This window comes from Poecilia reticulata, linkage group LG2 (genome assembly GCF_000633615.1).
Source record: "Poecilia reticulata strain Guanapo linkage group LG2, Guppy_female_1.0+MT, whole genome shotgun sequence".
NCBI classification, from domain to species: Eukaryota; Metazoa; Chordata; class Actinopteri; order Cyprinodontiformes; family Poeciliidae; genus Poecilia; species Poecilia reticulata.
The window spans coordinates 36097902-36113199 of record NC_024332.1 but is presented as its reverse complement, the minus strand read 5'-3'; the positions used below and the strand labels follow the sequence as shown (position 1 = coordinate 36113199).

At 38.7% G+C, this 15298-nt stretch overlaps 1 protein-coding gene across 1 annotated transcript in view; it reads right to left on the bottom strand.

The window, feature by feature from the left end:
* Positions 1–3494: 3494 nt before the first annotated feature.
* Positions 3495–15298, bottom strand: part of epha3 (eph receptor A3) — a 110528-nt gene continuing 98724 nt past the window's right edge. The window contains exons 17-18 of the mRNA XM_017302419.1: positions 10388–10543; positions 3495–6529 (exon numbers count right to left, since the gene is read on the bottom strand). Of these exons, the coding sequence (XP_017157908.1) occupies positions 6424–6529; positions 10388–10543 (262 nt within the window). The 3' untranslated portion in view covers positions 3495–6423. The remainder of the gene's footprint in view (positions 6530–10387; positions 10544–15298) is intronic.

Here is a 15298-nt window from a genome sequence, read left to right as displayed (position 1 = left end):
TTGAAAAGGCTTAGTGCATCTGCATGTTAGCTTTGATAATTTGGTGCTAGTGCTGTGGCTGGGAGAGGTTCATGTTCTGAAGAGCACAGGTGGAGATAATTAGGCACAAGTCAGCTGGGTTTGAAGTTGGGACGCAAACGTTCTGACCTCCTAGTCAAAAAAAAAATCAACTGGAATTTGAYTTTCCATTGTGGGAGAAACTCAGATTATCCCCAGTCAGAATTTAAAAGCCCAACTTTGTGTTTCAATATGGCTGTTCTTCACATCAGCGTCAGTAGTTTGTGGTGAAAGCATATTTATATTGAAAGGCACACTTGCAAGAATCTGTCTAAAATTTAAGCTGCAGCAGTGGAAGAAGCTTAATGGGAAAGGCTATGAATACTTATGTAGATGCGATTTCTGGGTTTTTCATTTTTAATATATTTGAAAAAAGAAAATCTAAAACATTTTTCACATCGTCATAAAGGGGTATTTGTGTGTAGAATTTAGGGGAAAGATGAATTTAATACAGTTAGAAATACGGCTTTAACATAATAAAATGTGGAAAAAGTGAAGCAGTGTGAATACTTTCCAGATGCACTGTACCAGTCAAAAACTTTGTTTGCATTCTTGGTATGTTCAATGCAAAATCTGTGAGAGACTTTCCTATCAACACTGGAATAAAACATTAAAGTTGGCACAAGGCTCTTTAAATAAGTACGTGGAAGAGTAGAATCTGTGTATCAGGAGACCTGTTTAATGGATACCTCACTCAGATCTTCAACAGGAAGCATATGCAGGCCCACCATCGTTGTTTGCAAGGAATAAAAACATAAATACATGTCGAACAGCCAGTGCTGTCGGCGTTTACATTCTTGTACATCAAATTCAAGAACAAAGTCAAAAGAGAATGATCAAAGCCATTCTTTCTCATGATGTGAAKGAGGAAGTWGATATATAAAATCCATCTGAAGTTAGCAAATTAATACTTTTATTCTTGGCACATTACTGTTTTTGTTCTTTATAGTGGAAGATGAATGTAAATGAAACTGAAGAAATGTCAACAAAAGAGACTTAATTTTAMGGAGCCTTCATAAAGTAAGTCTGGAAAAGGGTTAATTTCCTAAGGCATACATATAGAACCATCCTATAAGAGAGATACTTATATGGTTCTACACTTAACCACATTGAATTATTATTTTTTGCTCTGTTGATTCCTAAAAGRAACTTCTTAGTGTAAATGTTCATYATGATTCCCTCACCCTGTACACTCTAATTTCACAGTAAAAAGCAGTCAATGTCTCATTTTTTCTCAATTATCCAACTGCAGTTCTGCCACCACAAGTATCATATCTGGGCCGGGATGTTTCTGCAGAATCTGTGGGATTACTCCAGGTATGTATGCAGGTTTCTGGGATTCCACCATCAATTTGAGCCTTTTTGTAGAGTAAAGATGTTCATTGTTTCCATCAGCTTATCGGTTGCATGCAAATATGTGAGAATGGGTGGCTGTGCAAAGCACTGCACACTACTAAGTTATCCCAASATGTGGCAGTGCATATCTACTCTACATTACCAAAAAATATTAAATCACTTGCTGTATGCTAACAGAAAAGGCTTCAATGACAATTTTTAATGTAAAGATTAATAAGGTTTTGTTCCATTCTTCACAGTCACATCAGCTGAAATTATACTGTATGCAAATATTAGTACTGCGTTTATGGGATTATGTGTCCATTCATCCTGAGGAGCATCTGTGAGGTCAAACACTATTGTTGACCTTACAAATACTGTTAGACGAGAAGGCCAGCTCACAGTCTCTGCACCAGTTTATCATTCAAATCTCTTCTAGGTTGAGATAAGATCTGCACATCTGTCAAATTCCTCCMCACCACGTTCATATGGAAAGGAAGGGGACCATTTCATAAAACAGACAAAAATGTCTTKATGTATTACAGCATTCTGAACTCCTTCCACTGGAAATAAGCAGCTGAGCCAGCTCTTGATAAACAGCATCACACAGTGATGTCCTTTGCACCAAACTTGACACAATGCAGCGAAACGGTTACTGTTCTTTTGAGACCTGCCAAATCCCAGACTTGTTGCACAGGCGACATCCCATGATGCTACCAGGCTGGAGTTCCTCAGAGCGATCCGTTCTTTCACAAATGTTGGTTTCACAGAAAATGTAAAAGCTATGTTGAACTTATTATCAACGTAGAGATGATCAGTTGTTGGTGGTGCCAGCCCAGTGTTGACGTGATAAACTTGTCTTGGCYAGTAGCACCAGTAGCTGTATGGCCGTACTCACTGTGTGTAACTTGAGATTTTTCTTTTGAGTGAAAACAAAAAAATATTGTAGTTATTGCATTTTTTTWATTACCTCTTCCCTTTACTATTAACATTTTGGGAAAAAAGGCCTTTAGCGTCAAAACATTCTGCACATAGCCCACATCGTTTTTTTGTCTGTGGGAGTGGGCACATGTACTTCCTAAACCTAAACGTTACTGTYCAGTTTACTAGCTATAAGCGAATAAGCCATTTTTAACCCGTCAAGTGGACCCCGCCTGTGAGCAGCTCAGGATTGGCGGGGTTGCAATGAACTCGCGTGCACWTTTTAGGGAACTGAAGAACTGACTGGACCTCCACATCACTTCTTCATAGGCCGACCATGACAAGCAAACATTGTTGCTTCACCTCCTCCTCTGGAAGTCTCAGACTCACCACCTGAGCATGGGAATCTCCATCCTCCTCCCTCTGCATGTCACATGGCCACGCTTTGCTTTCCCGACTTTAGCATTTAAGGTAATATGTAAAAAAAAAAAACAATAGTACACTGTGCAGGCTAATGGGTGTGTGTGTGTATGTGTTGCATTATGTGCGTTGGGACTTCCACTGTTTTTGTTGCTGCGGCTTATTTGTGTGGTTCTGTGCGCCACGCTCGTGATGCGTGTTGGGGATGTGGATGTGCTCAGTGGGTCAGGTTCAGAGGTTGTTTTGTGTGTGCCCGATAATATCCTGAGGGCGTCCCTGGTCATGGCATTGATCCAGTATGGATAGTCCTGCTTTAAATTTTCTGATGGCCAATTCATGTTTGGTTGAATGTGGGCTAGATACCATAAGCTGCTMCRTTGGCACCTGAAGTACAACATTCTCAGGACCTAAAAATGCTGCCATCACATAAATGAACTACCACAGTTACTTCCTTACAAAAGTTTTATACATTCTCAAAGCAGTTGGGGAACTCTTGTTTAATTATGGGACATGGGGAAAGCGCTCCATTTATGCTACACCCCAGAGGATCACATTCTGACAGATATTGATGCCTTAGCCCAATGAGACAGGGCCTGGATTTTGTGAGTTTTATGTTAATCATCAGTTGTTAAGAATAGCATCCTATAAAAGAAGATGTTGGTTTTAACTATTTTGTTTAGCTTTTTTTTTTTCTAGAGTACATGTGAAATAAAGCACAGGAGCATTTGTGTAATCATTCWTTTTTTTTTTTTTTGAAAATATTTTGTGAATTATTTATTATAAAAATATAAATGTTTTCACTACAAACCATTTTACATTAGTAGACAAGGCCATCTACATTTGCAGACAAACGCACACAGACACACATGTCAGTCTTTAAACATAAAATTATTAGGGATTTGTATAGGGTCCGTAACAATATTGCTCTCTCAGATGTCTCAGGTTTATGAAGTTTGTGTTAAAATCATATCAAGACATCACAGACACATAATTTAATCTACGCTCAAAAATCATCAATGCATTGTATAATGTTAACAAATAAATAATGTAATCATAATTGCCTTTTTATTGTAGAAAAAACTAACAAGTATGATTCAAAGTAGGATAAAATATAATACAGATGATTTTTTTCCTCAATTTTAATTAAAAATGTTGCACAATTTTTATTCAATCATTTATACATACAAACATTTGTACAAAAAAAAAGGATGGCCATGTATATAGTGAGATCTGGAGTGCTAGTTGCTTTCTTTACGATGGTTTTGCATTATGTACATGCTAATTTCAAACACATATCAGCAACAGCAGCATCCACAGGTAGACCAAGTAAAGGAAGACAGAATTGACACACTGAACAGGGCTGGGTTTCCCAAAAGCACCAACAGCACCCCTGTGCTTTAATCAAGCTTAGTCTACAGCCAAGGCAAAAACGTTGTCATTCAAAGTGCTACAGTAATGTGTACCAAGTGCTTAAAGAGGCAAAAAGACAGCATCTTCATTGTAAATATCACGCGTTCAAKAGCACAAAGTACCAAAGTGCCAGTTCAAAAATACTGGGTAAGTGTTGCACTGAGGGACCAGCTGGGTGACATCAAAGCAGAAGACTAGCATCGTTAAATATGTACTCCATTTACATAGATATTTTAAGGTGCCTTTAGGAAATCCCATGATGGACGTGGCATATCAGGTTATTATTTCAGAAAGCAATAATTTATTGGATGTATTGCATTGTTATCAGAGCATTTTAATATYGAGTCAGACTGGGGCAATTGATGATTGAGCTACACTCTAAAGAAAACACGAGAAACACTTACTTTATTACATTAAACTAAAAGAAATGTTTTCTTGGTGATTCCACCATGACCAAGACCAACTACAGGAGGCACTCTATTTTTATTTATTTATTTTTTTTTGCTTGGAAAACAACAAGATTCATTAGTTCAAAGTTAGTTTTTTTTAAGTGTAGATCAAATTATTTGAAACCAAAATTTAAAAAGAGAGAGCTTTTCACATGGCTTTATTCAGTGAGTTATTGTGTAAAATCTTCAGATTTGACCACCTTGTTTACTTACTTTGCCCATCCAAAAAAAAAAAAAAAAATCTGTTTTGAAGTCTTGGCTCAAACTTGTCTTTCCCAAAGAAGAAACGTAATCTCAAAGYCATATTTAAAAACAACTCTGCATCACAATAACATTTCATACAGACAATTGGGTTCCGGGTCTGTTCACCCATTTGCCAATCTATATCCCCATATCTATGCATTTCTACTTAGTTCTTTCTACTTCCAGCTCATATTTGTAAACAAACCATTTCTTATCCATAAAATTCAAATATTGCTTATCAGTATTTTTAGTAAATATTTTTACGTGTAGCAGAACTCCCTCTCAAGAACTGCAGAAATCTCCAGAATAATTCATCTTAACTGCATATTTTATGAAAAATATTTGTACTATACCATATTCCCATTTATTTATCATACGGATGAACCCCTGATCAAACTGCAGTGGCTCTAACTAATCTCCTGCTGGGTGCCATTAGAAAGTGAAGTCATAAGGGATCACTTTAAAATAAAAAAGTGAGTATTACTTAATGGATGATAGGTGMAAAGAGTCAAACAATAGATAATGCCATTGTGAACCCAGAACAGCCAGGTTTTGAACAACCACAATTACAAAGGTATGAAATGGAACAGGGTGAAATGACCAGCAACCGACAGATCACTTTTTCYGTTTTGGGCTCCTTGCATTTGTTTTGCTCCAAGTATTTCCTCTTTACCTTCTTGTCATTAACTTCCTTCCATCTCAGCTTTCCACCGGTTTCCTGTTGTAGGAAAAAAACAGGATATACTCATCCTGAGATTCCGCATGAAGGTGGTGGGAAACGGTACGCAACATTAGCACATGGAACAAAGATGTCACAATAATGAAAATTCTGGGTGTGCAGTGTTATGGCCACTCCGTCTTCAAACCGCAGCATTTAATACATAACACATGTAACATACCCATGGCTTCGCCACGATGAATGGATTTGATGGATTACAACCTTATTGCTTTTAGTGGCATGTCTACTGAATGCAAATGCTTTATGTTAGAGCTACAGAGTCAAACAATAGGTGAGTCCATATGAGTTTGGCCGTGTCTTGGACTGAGTACTGAATGTAGGTAGCTGCAACTCATATCCCAGCCTCAGACTTCATCACTTCAGAAGAAGTCCGCATATAAGTCAGCTGTGGATGTCTGCCATGCTCTTCTACACATGGCATATCAGCTGTTCTCCTGCCTCCGGAAGACGCCGGCGTTAGCCAAGGACAGCTCCAGCGTTTTCTCTGTCCCTGCTATGTTTTCCAATAACGACCAGGCTTGCGTTCCTCACAATGTCTTTCTGACCTCCTTACCTTTTGTTTTSTCTCTCCCCCCTCTATTAGTCAGTAAGGCATCTCAATGTGGGCATGTAGGGAGAGGGGTGAGCCAGTCAGCTTATAAGGTGGCAGGTCAGTTCTGAACCCTTTCCCACTTCTCTGTTAGAAAGCTTTCAACAATGCGTGAAAGACATCAGATGAGACATATCTGTTTTTTTTTTTTCCATCCATTTGCATCTCCGTATTATTTAGATATGTAGCCACTGTGTTAGTGTGTGTAAACACAGACCAACAGAAAAGTCTCTGGTGGTTTTCATTTCTTGTTATTGTTTTTAAACAGGTACTGGACCATTCTTGGTATGGGATTCTAGGGCTTTCAGGCTGCTCACAATCTTCTTTTGCGGTCCTGCAATAGTCACTCCAACCTTTTTCAGATCTCTGGTGTTTGAAGAACATTAAGAAAAAAAAAAGAAAAAGAAAACAATCAGATAAAGAGAAGTCAAGAGATAAAGATTTATGTGTAGAGTGCCTTAAAAACATAGTCATACCCTTCAAACTTTTCACATTTTATCTAAGAGTTGTTTTTTTTGTTGATTACATCGYATTTAGCTCCATCCATCCTCAAGAGAAGCATCCACACAACTAAGTTTCTTTTTCCTTTACATACATGCACTTCTAATTATTGACCTTAATTATTGATTTTATGTACAATAAATATATACATACGTTTGAGGTTGCAGCACAATAAAATGTAAAATATTCAAAGGGTATGACTTACACACTGTAAGAGATTGTGACYGCAGTAGTTGTTAAATTTGATAACATGGCAGAAACATCTGGTTAWTACTTTCACAAGCAAACTTTTGTTGCACATGCATTCGGTAGAAAAGAAATWAAAAAAAAATGTTTGGGCCACTTAGATTATAATTGTTAGGAGCGTTAAGTGGCATAGACCTGAAGAAAAGAAATAGTTAATTGTTTTTAGCAAACTCTGTAGCGACTGGCRACATTTTTGAAATACACAAATTTCTAAAACTGCACAAACAAAACCATTAATGTGACTACAACACACACAAGACACTGCTACTTGTCAAAAAGTGATTTTTTTGTTATGTTTATCATATTAGGGCATTGCGTTATTGCATTAGTAGAATCAGTGGAGTTGCATACAAAATTATTGCAGAGCTACAACACAAACTTTGCCATTATTAGACTGCAAGTTGTGAGTGGAAGCCCAGCAGCAGCTCTGGAKGTAAAGCTTTGCTCTCMGRCAKGGCCTGGGCCTTAGTCCTTAACCCACCATCCAGAACCTTTTTAGGGTGGAGAGGAGCTGGGCGTTAGAGGGTGGTGATTCCCATTGATGGCTCCCATTCTGGGCATGTAGCTGGTGTGATGTGGACCTCCGTCAGAACCACTCTACTGAAAAATAGCCAGGCCCATCAACATGTTACACAAGATATCAATAAGAGTTGCTACGTCTGGGATAAAATCCAACACTTAATGCATTTTGCAAGGGATTAATTTGAACTTGAAATGAGTTGATAGCTACTAGATTATTTGTCCATTTCACAAATTCCTTTTTGTTAGCATTGTTGAATTAACTCACATGACATTATACAGTATTTTAAATTGAAGGCACCCCTGGTTGAATGTGTGTAAAAGTCTAAAAATGTATTTTTCTTGTGGCTGGATGATTTCACATTTCAAATGTGAGAATTCCAACATTTAACTTGAGTGCATTTTAAATAGTATGAAGATATTAAAAAACTAACAAACTGTAAGCTAATTACTGGCTGTTGGTCTGTCTAACAATCTTCATTACTTTTAACTTTAACTGAAGCATAAAACAAATTTAGGTTTACTATTTTCAACTAAATCAGAGCTAATTTGTGACTTTCTGTCTTCCCAACATATGAACATGATCTTGAAGGGGATTTATTATTATTATTATTACTTTTTTTTTTTTAGATCTTCTCCAGAACCCATATTTCGATTGCCATCAGGCACAGAAAGCAGGGTGGTGAAGAAATAAAAACTTTATTTTCTGAGACTTTAACTAGAACTGTGAATTACTCAAACTAGACTAAGATTGACATTTTTGGAACCAAACACTTTGGGTCGGTTGGGGTTTATGAATTAATTGGCCTGTTTTTCCTTCTAATGGCCTGGGAACCTTAATAGAGAGCACRACATCATGATCTTTTTGAAATACCTGGAAATTTGTCATACAAATCCATTAGTCTCTGACATAAAACAGATGATAATTAGTTGCTACAGGAWAATAATACAAAATATATGATGGACTCAACACAGATATGGTTTCTCCAAAAACGCATCAATCTTCTTACATGACTCTTTCAACTTCTGCAAATAAAAAATGGTAAAATAAATCAATCTTTCTGCGAATTGTTATTGGAGAATAATAGCCAATTGCTGTTCTATTGCCAAAACGGGGTTGGACAGCACTGATCAGAGTGCCAATAACTGTTCCACCACCAATTCTTTTCATGACACAGGATTTCTTCCCTACTTAGTAGAGTAACACAAATTAAATTAAAGAGCTGATTTTATGATGTCTGAAGTTATCCCATTTATGGCAAAATACATTTTTACACACAAGTATGCTATTTCATGTCCTGTGCAGTTTAGGTAGACATCTTTTCACACTGCAGTTTGCAGATGGAAAATATGCTATTCCAAAGCGGACAGTATTTTCTCATTGGTCCGTCCCATTTTCGAAAAAGGATTAATCAATTACTCCAGCAGACGAGTCAGCACAGTGCAGGAGTATGACTGTTCATCTAAGGTCAGAGCATTGCCAAGCCTTGTGCTGAATGTCAAGGACTAGATTAAAACTGTACAAATCAATAGAGCAATCTATATTGAGCAATACATAATCTGAGCCAAGGCTGTTAGCCTTGCAGCTGAGCTTGGTGTCTTAGATGGAGTCTTCAGTGGATTAATACCTCACTGATCCAATTAGACATTTACCAACAGGAAGATCACTGAGGACCAATGCATTTATTCCTGGGTGACATTATTATTTCCACCCACTCCCAAACAAGATAATTGACAAAAAAACTTACATTTTTTAACAAAATCATTGAGTGGATGGATGAAACATGACTATAGATAGTAAACCAATGTGTTTTTACAAACCATTGGAAATGGAGAAAAAATAATAGGGGAGACAAAGGCAGATACMGAAGACTTCTTCAGAATATGTCAACTGGTGATATCAGCTCCACAAACCGACGTTATCTAATTTGTTACAAACTTCTTCCATCTAACATGTTTAGTTTAACACTAAACACTTTTAAAAACACMTGTTTTTAAAAGCTGCACTGATACCAGATTCTTTAAAACTCTGGTGTGTGTACAAGTACTTACATTTAAGTACTTGCCGATACCGAGTACTGACAAATACTAATAAATAAAAATACACTCCTTACAACTATCTTATATATTATTTWTTTYTTATRTATGATTTATTATTCATTTTTCTATGTATAATTAAAGGTTTTGTAAATCACATACTTAGTCTTAGATATTCTGCTACTAATRTAGAATGGTCTAATGTAGATTTTCAAGTATTTTAGTTTGATTAAAGATACTGAATGTGGTGAAAAATTAGGTGTATTTGCCCTTTGGCCATTTCCCAAATCAGAAGCTACAGTTGCAGGCCCACTTCAGCTTTATGCAATGTTGTGTCTGCAATGTGGTCATAGTAAGGAATCTCATATGTCAGCATAGACAGAAGGMGTCAAAATCCCAAATCCTCATCAATAGATAAAGTCAGTTGCATCTGTACATTGTCGTCTTCTTGTTATGTGACTCACATTCAGTTGATGGWGCATTATTGTCGCTTGCTGGGTTAGAAAAATTATATGCAAGTATATGAAAAAGTATATGCAACCTAATACCGTCTGTTAAAGGGAAACAATGCTCCCATCACGGTGGTATCAGGTCCTGCATTATCAGAGTACACACACACACACGCACACGCACGCACGCACGCACGCACGCACGCACGCACACGATATCAAACAAATATTCATAGTGACGTGTGCATCCCTAAAGAAAAAAACAAAACAAAACAAAAAAACAACAAAGAAACAAAAAGAGCGAAGGACTGGGTAATGGCATTTGTAAATGACCTTATGACCTTTACTTTTTAGACCCTAAATGGACAAGAACTAGCTCAAGTTAGAGCTGTGAACCTAGTTCAAAATATTTTGGTGATGWACTATGAAGATGAATCCATCCAGATAGTTCATCTGTTTGTTGGAATCTTACTCTGTCGAGGTCTTGGCCAGGGTGTCGCAGGAGCTGTAGCTGACCCCCGAGAAGGCCTCCTTGCAAGGCAAGGTCCTCATGGCATCCATCCAGTCACCCATCGTCCCCACTGGGGGAACTTCTGCACTGCTCCTGTCCAACAACAAGTTCGCTGGTCTAAGGGACAGGAGAGACAAAGGCAGATGACCAAATGAGAAACAAGTGTACAAAAATGCCACATGGTCTGTCAGTTTTCATAATATTAAATGACATAAGAATTCAGAGCATCGTTTCAGGAAAACAGGTGGATAAGCATCACCTCGGTCATCAGCTGACAAACTGATATACTGCCTGACAGGTGCTGTCTGGCTACCATTCAACCACAACTTGTGCAAAGCAGCTTTTGGTATGTGATTTAAGTGTGTACGTAGTTTATATTGCTGCCTTGGCTCCAAGCTTGTCCCGTAAAGCATGTGCCATGYAAGCAAATATTTGAGTGGGGTGTGATTAAAAMATATTTCCCCGAAGGGAAGTCGAAGTTCAAAGGTGAACACAACGGGGGCTCCTTGAAGGGTTTGTCTCAAATGTAATCTCCCAGAATCTTACTGACACCTATCATATATTATCACAAAGCTACTGCAGGAGGTAGACAGATACAGATATTTGATACATTTTGACTGAGTAAATGCTTYGTTTTTAATTCTACTTAGTTTATGTTTTGTCTGAAGTTTTCAGAGTTCATCTAAATTTTTGTTGCAAGAGCACGGTATGGGAACAATGACAATGCTTTCAGAAACCCATCAATGGCACAAAGTTCTTGAAGCAAAAATCTACAATCCCTATATGACACCTAGTAAAGAACATTTTAAATGCCAGTGCTTACATGGAAGTTAACCAAGACGTTTCACATTTTCCATCACTGATGGTCACCTTTACACAGCATTACATTATAGCTAAGAAAAACCTCCCAAGGTAAATAAACTGTTGAGCACGTGTGTCTGTGCGTATTTGTGGGAGTCAATTATTTTCATTATATATATATTTAGAGCCAAGATTGCCATCAAAACCAGCGTCCGTTTCTGTTTAACTTCGTTACCACATCCTGCTGAGCATGTACTCTGTAGCAGAATGCAAAATTGGATGTTATTACATCGGATGGTTTAAATTAGATCAAATGAAATGTACCATGTTAGCTGGTGCTCAGTAAACAGCCAACTAACAAAGATACGGGAAGAGGAGAGGAAGCTGAAGATGAAAAATGAACACAGGTTGACAGGACATCACGTTTTCAGTGTCACTCATGATGCGGAAGCAGTGTGGCTTCGTTCGCAGTCGGGGAAACTGGATCACATCAACGCAGTGAATATGAAACCAGGTCAATCCATCTAGAGATCAAAGTGGAGCTGACGATAACAGCAGAGCACTTTGTGTCCTTTCTTACTTTTTAAGGACATGCTCCACCTGTCTTTCCAAAAAGGCACCTGTACCGAGACAGGACAAAAGAGAATAATGGAAAGCAGGAAAGTACAGCACCAGAGAAAGAGGTAGAGTTCCCTGGGGGGATGCTATTCATAGCAATGTAAACAAACTCATTAGAATACCAGGAAGTCCACCTCTTTCTGGCAGACATAATGCCGCTGAGGGGTTTGAGGCACTATCAGTGGTAGTTTGTGTGATGCAACTCGGAGATAATGCAAGAATAGAGATCATAATAGAGACGTTTGAAAAAGGCAAGAAGTTTAACATATTTCACATAGAAGGCCTTTACGCAAAACGTTGTGTTTTAGTTTTCACTCGCTTTCAKCAAGAACTCCCAAAAATTAGGCATGTTCTCTGCAGTATGCATGACGCTGAAGTAAGGATGGTTTTAAGAGATTCAAAATATAGTCAAGAGAAATTTACCAGTCTGCTATTAGACGACGGCATCAAAAGCACCACACTGAGKCAAGGCAGTATACTGAGAGAAGAAAGGCGACATGGGATCTCTAACGGAGACAGTAGGAGAGAAGAAAAAGGTGGAGGAGAAAAAAAAAGATGCTCTTGAGGTGGTGGAGTGGGTGTTTTTACAATGATTGAGTCTTTTCCTGCCAGATCAGAGGCCTGTCAAAGTGCTGAGGGCCCCCCAGGACTCTCTGGAAACACTGGTTTGTCTGAMAGGGAGGGAATTTGTAGCTGGGTAGARGGGGTGGTTTGCTTGAGAGGGGAAAAGACAAAAATGTGAATAATTAATTTAAAAAAGTTTATTTGATTGTTGTTCTTTTTCYTTTCTCGTTTMTTTTTCTTTTATTTAAATAAAATTGATTTTATGATTGTTTTATACTGTGCAAAAAACAACTCAGTTACRAAATTATATATAGAATTCTGCCAAGTTATACTGTTACAAAGTATGGAGCTTCATCTTTCTTGCAAGATTATTGATCTTTTTCTCCATCTTCCACCTGGACCGATTGCCTTCGTGTTCCTTTCTTCTCTTTCTATATTCTGCTTACATTTCCCCCTCCGCTGTGTCCACTGGGAAGTAAACTGCAAATGACCTTGTTTCCTCCCTCTTATCATTTTCTTTGTTTCCTATGTTCTTACATTTCTTGCGGCAACTCAAGAGACAAGATTATTGGTGAGGATAGAGAATGATGTGATGCAAGGGGAAAAACAAAGAAAAAGGAAAAGAGAGCATCTGTTTGATGCCAGAGGATGTTTTTAAAGCCTCTTGTGGATTCAACAGCATATAGAAATGCAGAAAAATCCCCTGTTTGAGCAGAAGTAAGCATAAAAACACTGCAGAGAATTAGTCTGGCCCCTTTATTGGTGTCAGTTCTTGTGCTTTGTAGTCTATCTTTCAATTTTTCAGGCTTCCAAATACCACGGTTATGTCGTTTTTTTTTTTTTCTGGAGCCCACAGAAGGAAGAGAATAGCTGGATGAGTGGATAAGTCAGACCTATGCTGATTCCTCTTAAGCCCACTTTGCTAGAATTTGGACAGTCTCTGCAGATAGATTTCTTGAGTTCCTCCCATTTATGTGTGAGAGACTGTGAGAGTTCACACTCTGTTTCCTGAAGGAAGACATGTGGGAGAATCAGAAGCTATTTATCAGTGACSTGCAACCAGAACATTCTGTTTAAGAGAATCTTAAACAACCAGCCTGGCTGCGTGACCAGACTTCAGTCATCTTACAACCACACCAGCGTGGTGACAATGAAGTGTTTCTTGTAATACATAGATTGGTGCAGCTGGTATGCACATTGCTTTGGTGTCCAACAAGATATCCMGGCAATWGAATAGACAATCAACCATACCCACTGTTTATTTACAGAGCCATGTTTATTCCCTTGCACAAACAGATTGCTATGCTCTGGGTTAACCCCTWAACTGTCATGACATTATGTCACTACCAGCCCTTCTTAGGAGCTTTGACTGAGAAGTACTTAGGATGATAAGCTCAGCACAGTTCCACCAGGTGTTTGACAAATGCTGCTGCTGCTACTGCTAGTCTGGAAGAGCTGATAGGTGCAGGGCTGCTCTGTGAAGAGCTCTGTGGAATTAGGCGGCGCTTTGTGTGAACCAGCATGTAGGCACCCGAAAAATGGCTCCCAGGGGAGATTCAAGAGTTCCTCAAACATGAAAGAAAAAAGCAATCCTCCAGGTATGTTTTTGATTAGGCTACAACATTATAACTTGATGTGAAATTAAAAACAAAAGGTGAGTTTTTTCTTTATTTATTTTCTTTATTGCTTTCCCTGTAGACCCCGTCCATCATTCTTTTGTGAAGCACTCTAAAARCAATCACTCCTTTTTCATTAAGTAATCACTTCTTGCCTTCTACGATCATTACTTTTATRTAGGCTTTATGGAACAACTACAGCAGATTCAAGGTGTCTTGGCGGTCTCGCCTGAACAGTGACGCAGAGCAATTTAAATGCTGAACTTTTCCAAAGTCAACATCTGAAAATACCAGCTGTTTCCAGGTGGTGGTTTTGTGTAAACAAAGCCTTAGGTTGGTTAATGTCACACAATATTCAGATTGAAAGAAAAAGCACCTGCAGAAAATATATAAATGCATGACGGCAGCATGCCAGACTACATAAAATGAGATTTGAACATATTATTTTCCTATGAGGCAGAATACATATTGCACTACAACCTTTCAACCAAGTGTATCACTAGGTTAGGTTTTCTTTTGCCACTGCCACACTTTTTTGATCAAAATGGACAATGTCTTTTCTCAGAAAACACAAAAACCTACAGTTTCATGTTTTAAACACCTTGAAAAGCAATTTTGACAGTGACCTCCAACCCTGATTGGACTCCTGTTGGCCTATAATTTGTCTCTGACAGCCAACCTTGGCCCAGTGACCCCCACTCTTTTTCCATCCGCATGCAGAGACAGTAAACTCTAACCAACTTCCACCTCCCAAGTCTCCAGATGCTCGACTCTGGTCGCAGGCTTCGGTCCGGGGTTGGGAGGGAGGGGGGCAGTACATTAGCCTGCCAGGACAGCCCTGAGACAAACGAGGTGTGTTGAGCTGAGAGCAGCTGCTCCTGCTGTGCAACTGCCGCTGCCACCACACACTCTCTCCCTCGCTTCCACATACACACAAACATATCCGCACTAGCAGTTCTAATAAATCACCAGGCAGGACTCAGTTGGCCAGGCCGCGCTCACCCAGTGTTAAAAGCCAATCAAGAAAATTACATGCAAACTCCAAGGGACCTATTTTCACTTTCTTAAGAAATCATTAGTCAATGTTATGAGYTCTGACATCTCCATAATACCATTGCCTTCTGCTGTAGACCCAACGCCCGTCTCTCTGCCCGCTCAGAACTGACAACTGTACATGTGCTGCCCTGCTTCCCCACGGCCCCCTGGGAGAATTGTCGCCCAAACAATAGAGACAAGCCCAGTGGAAGAAGAAAAAATAAGAAGGAAAAAAAAA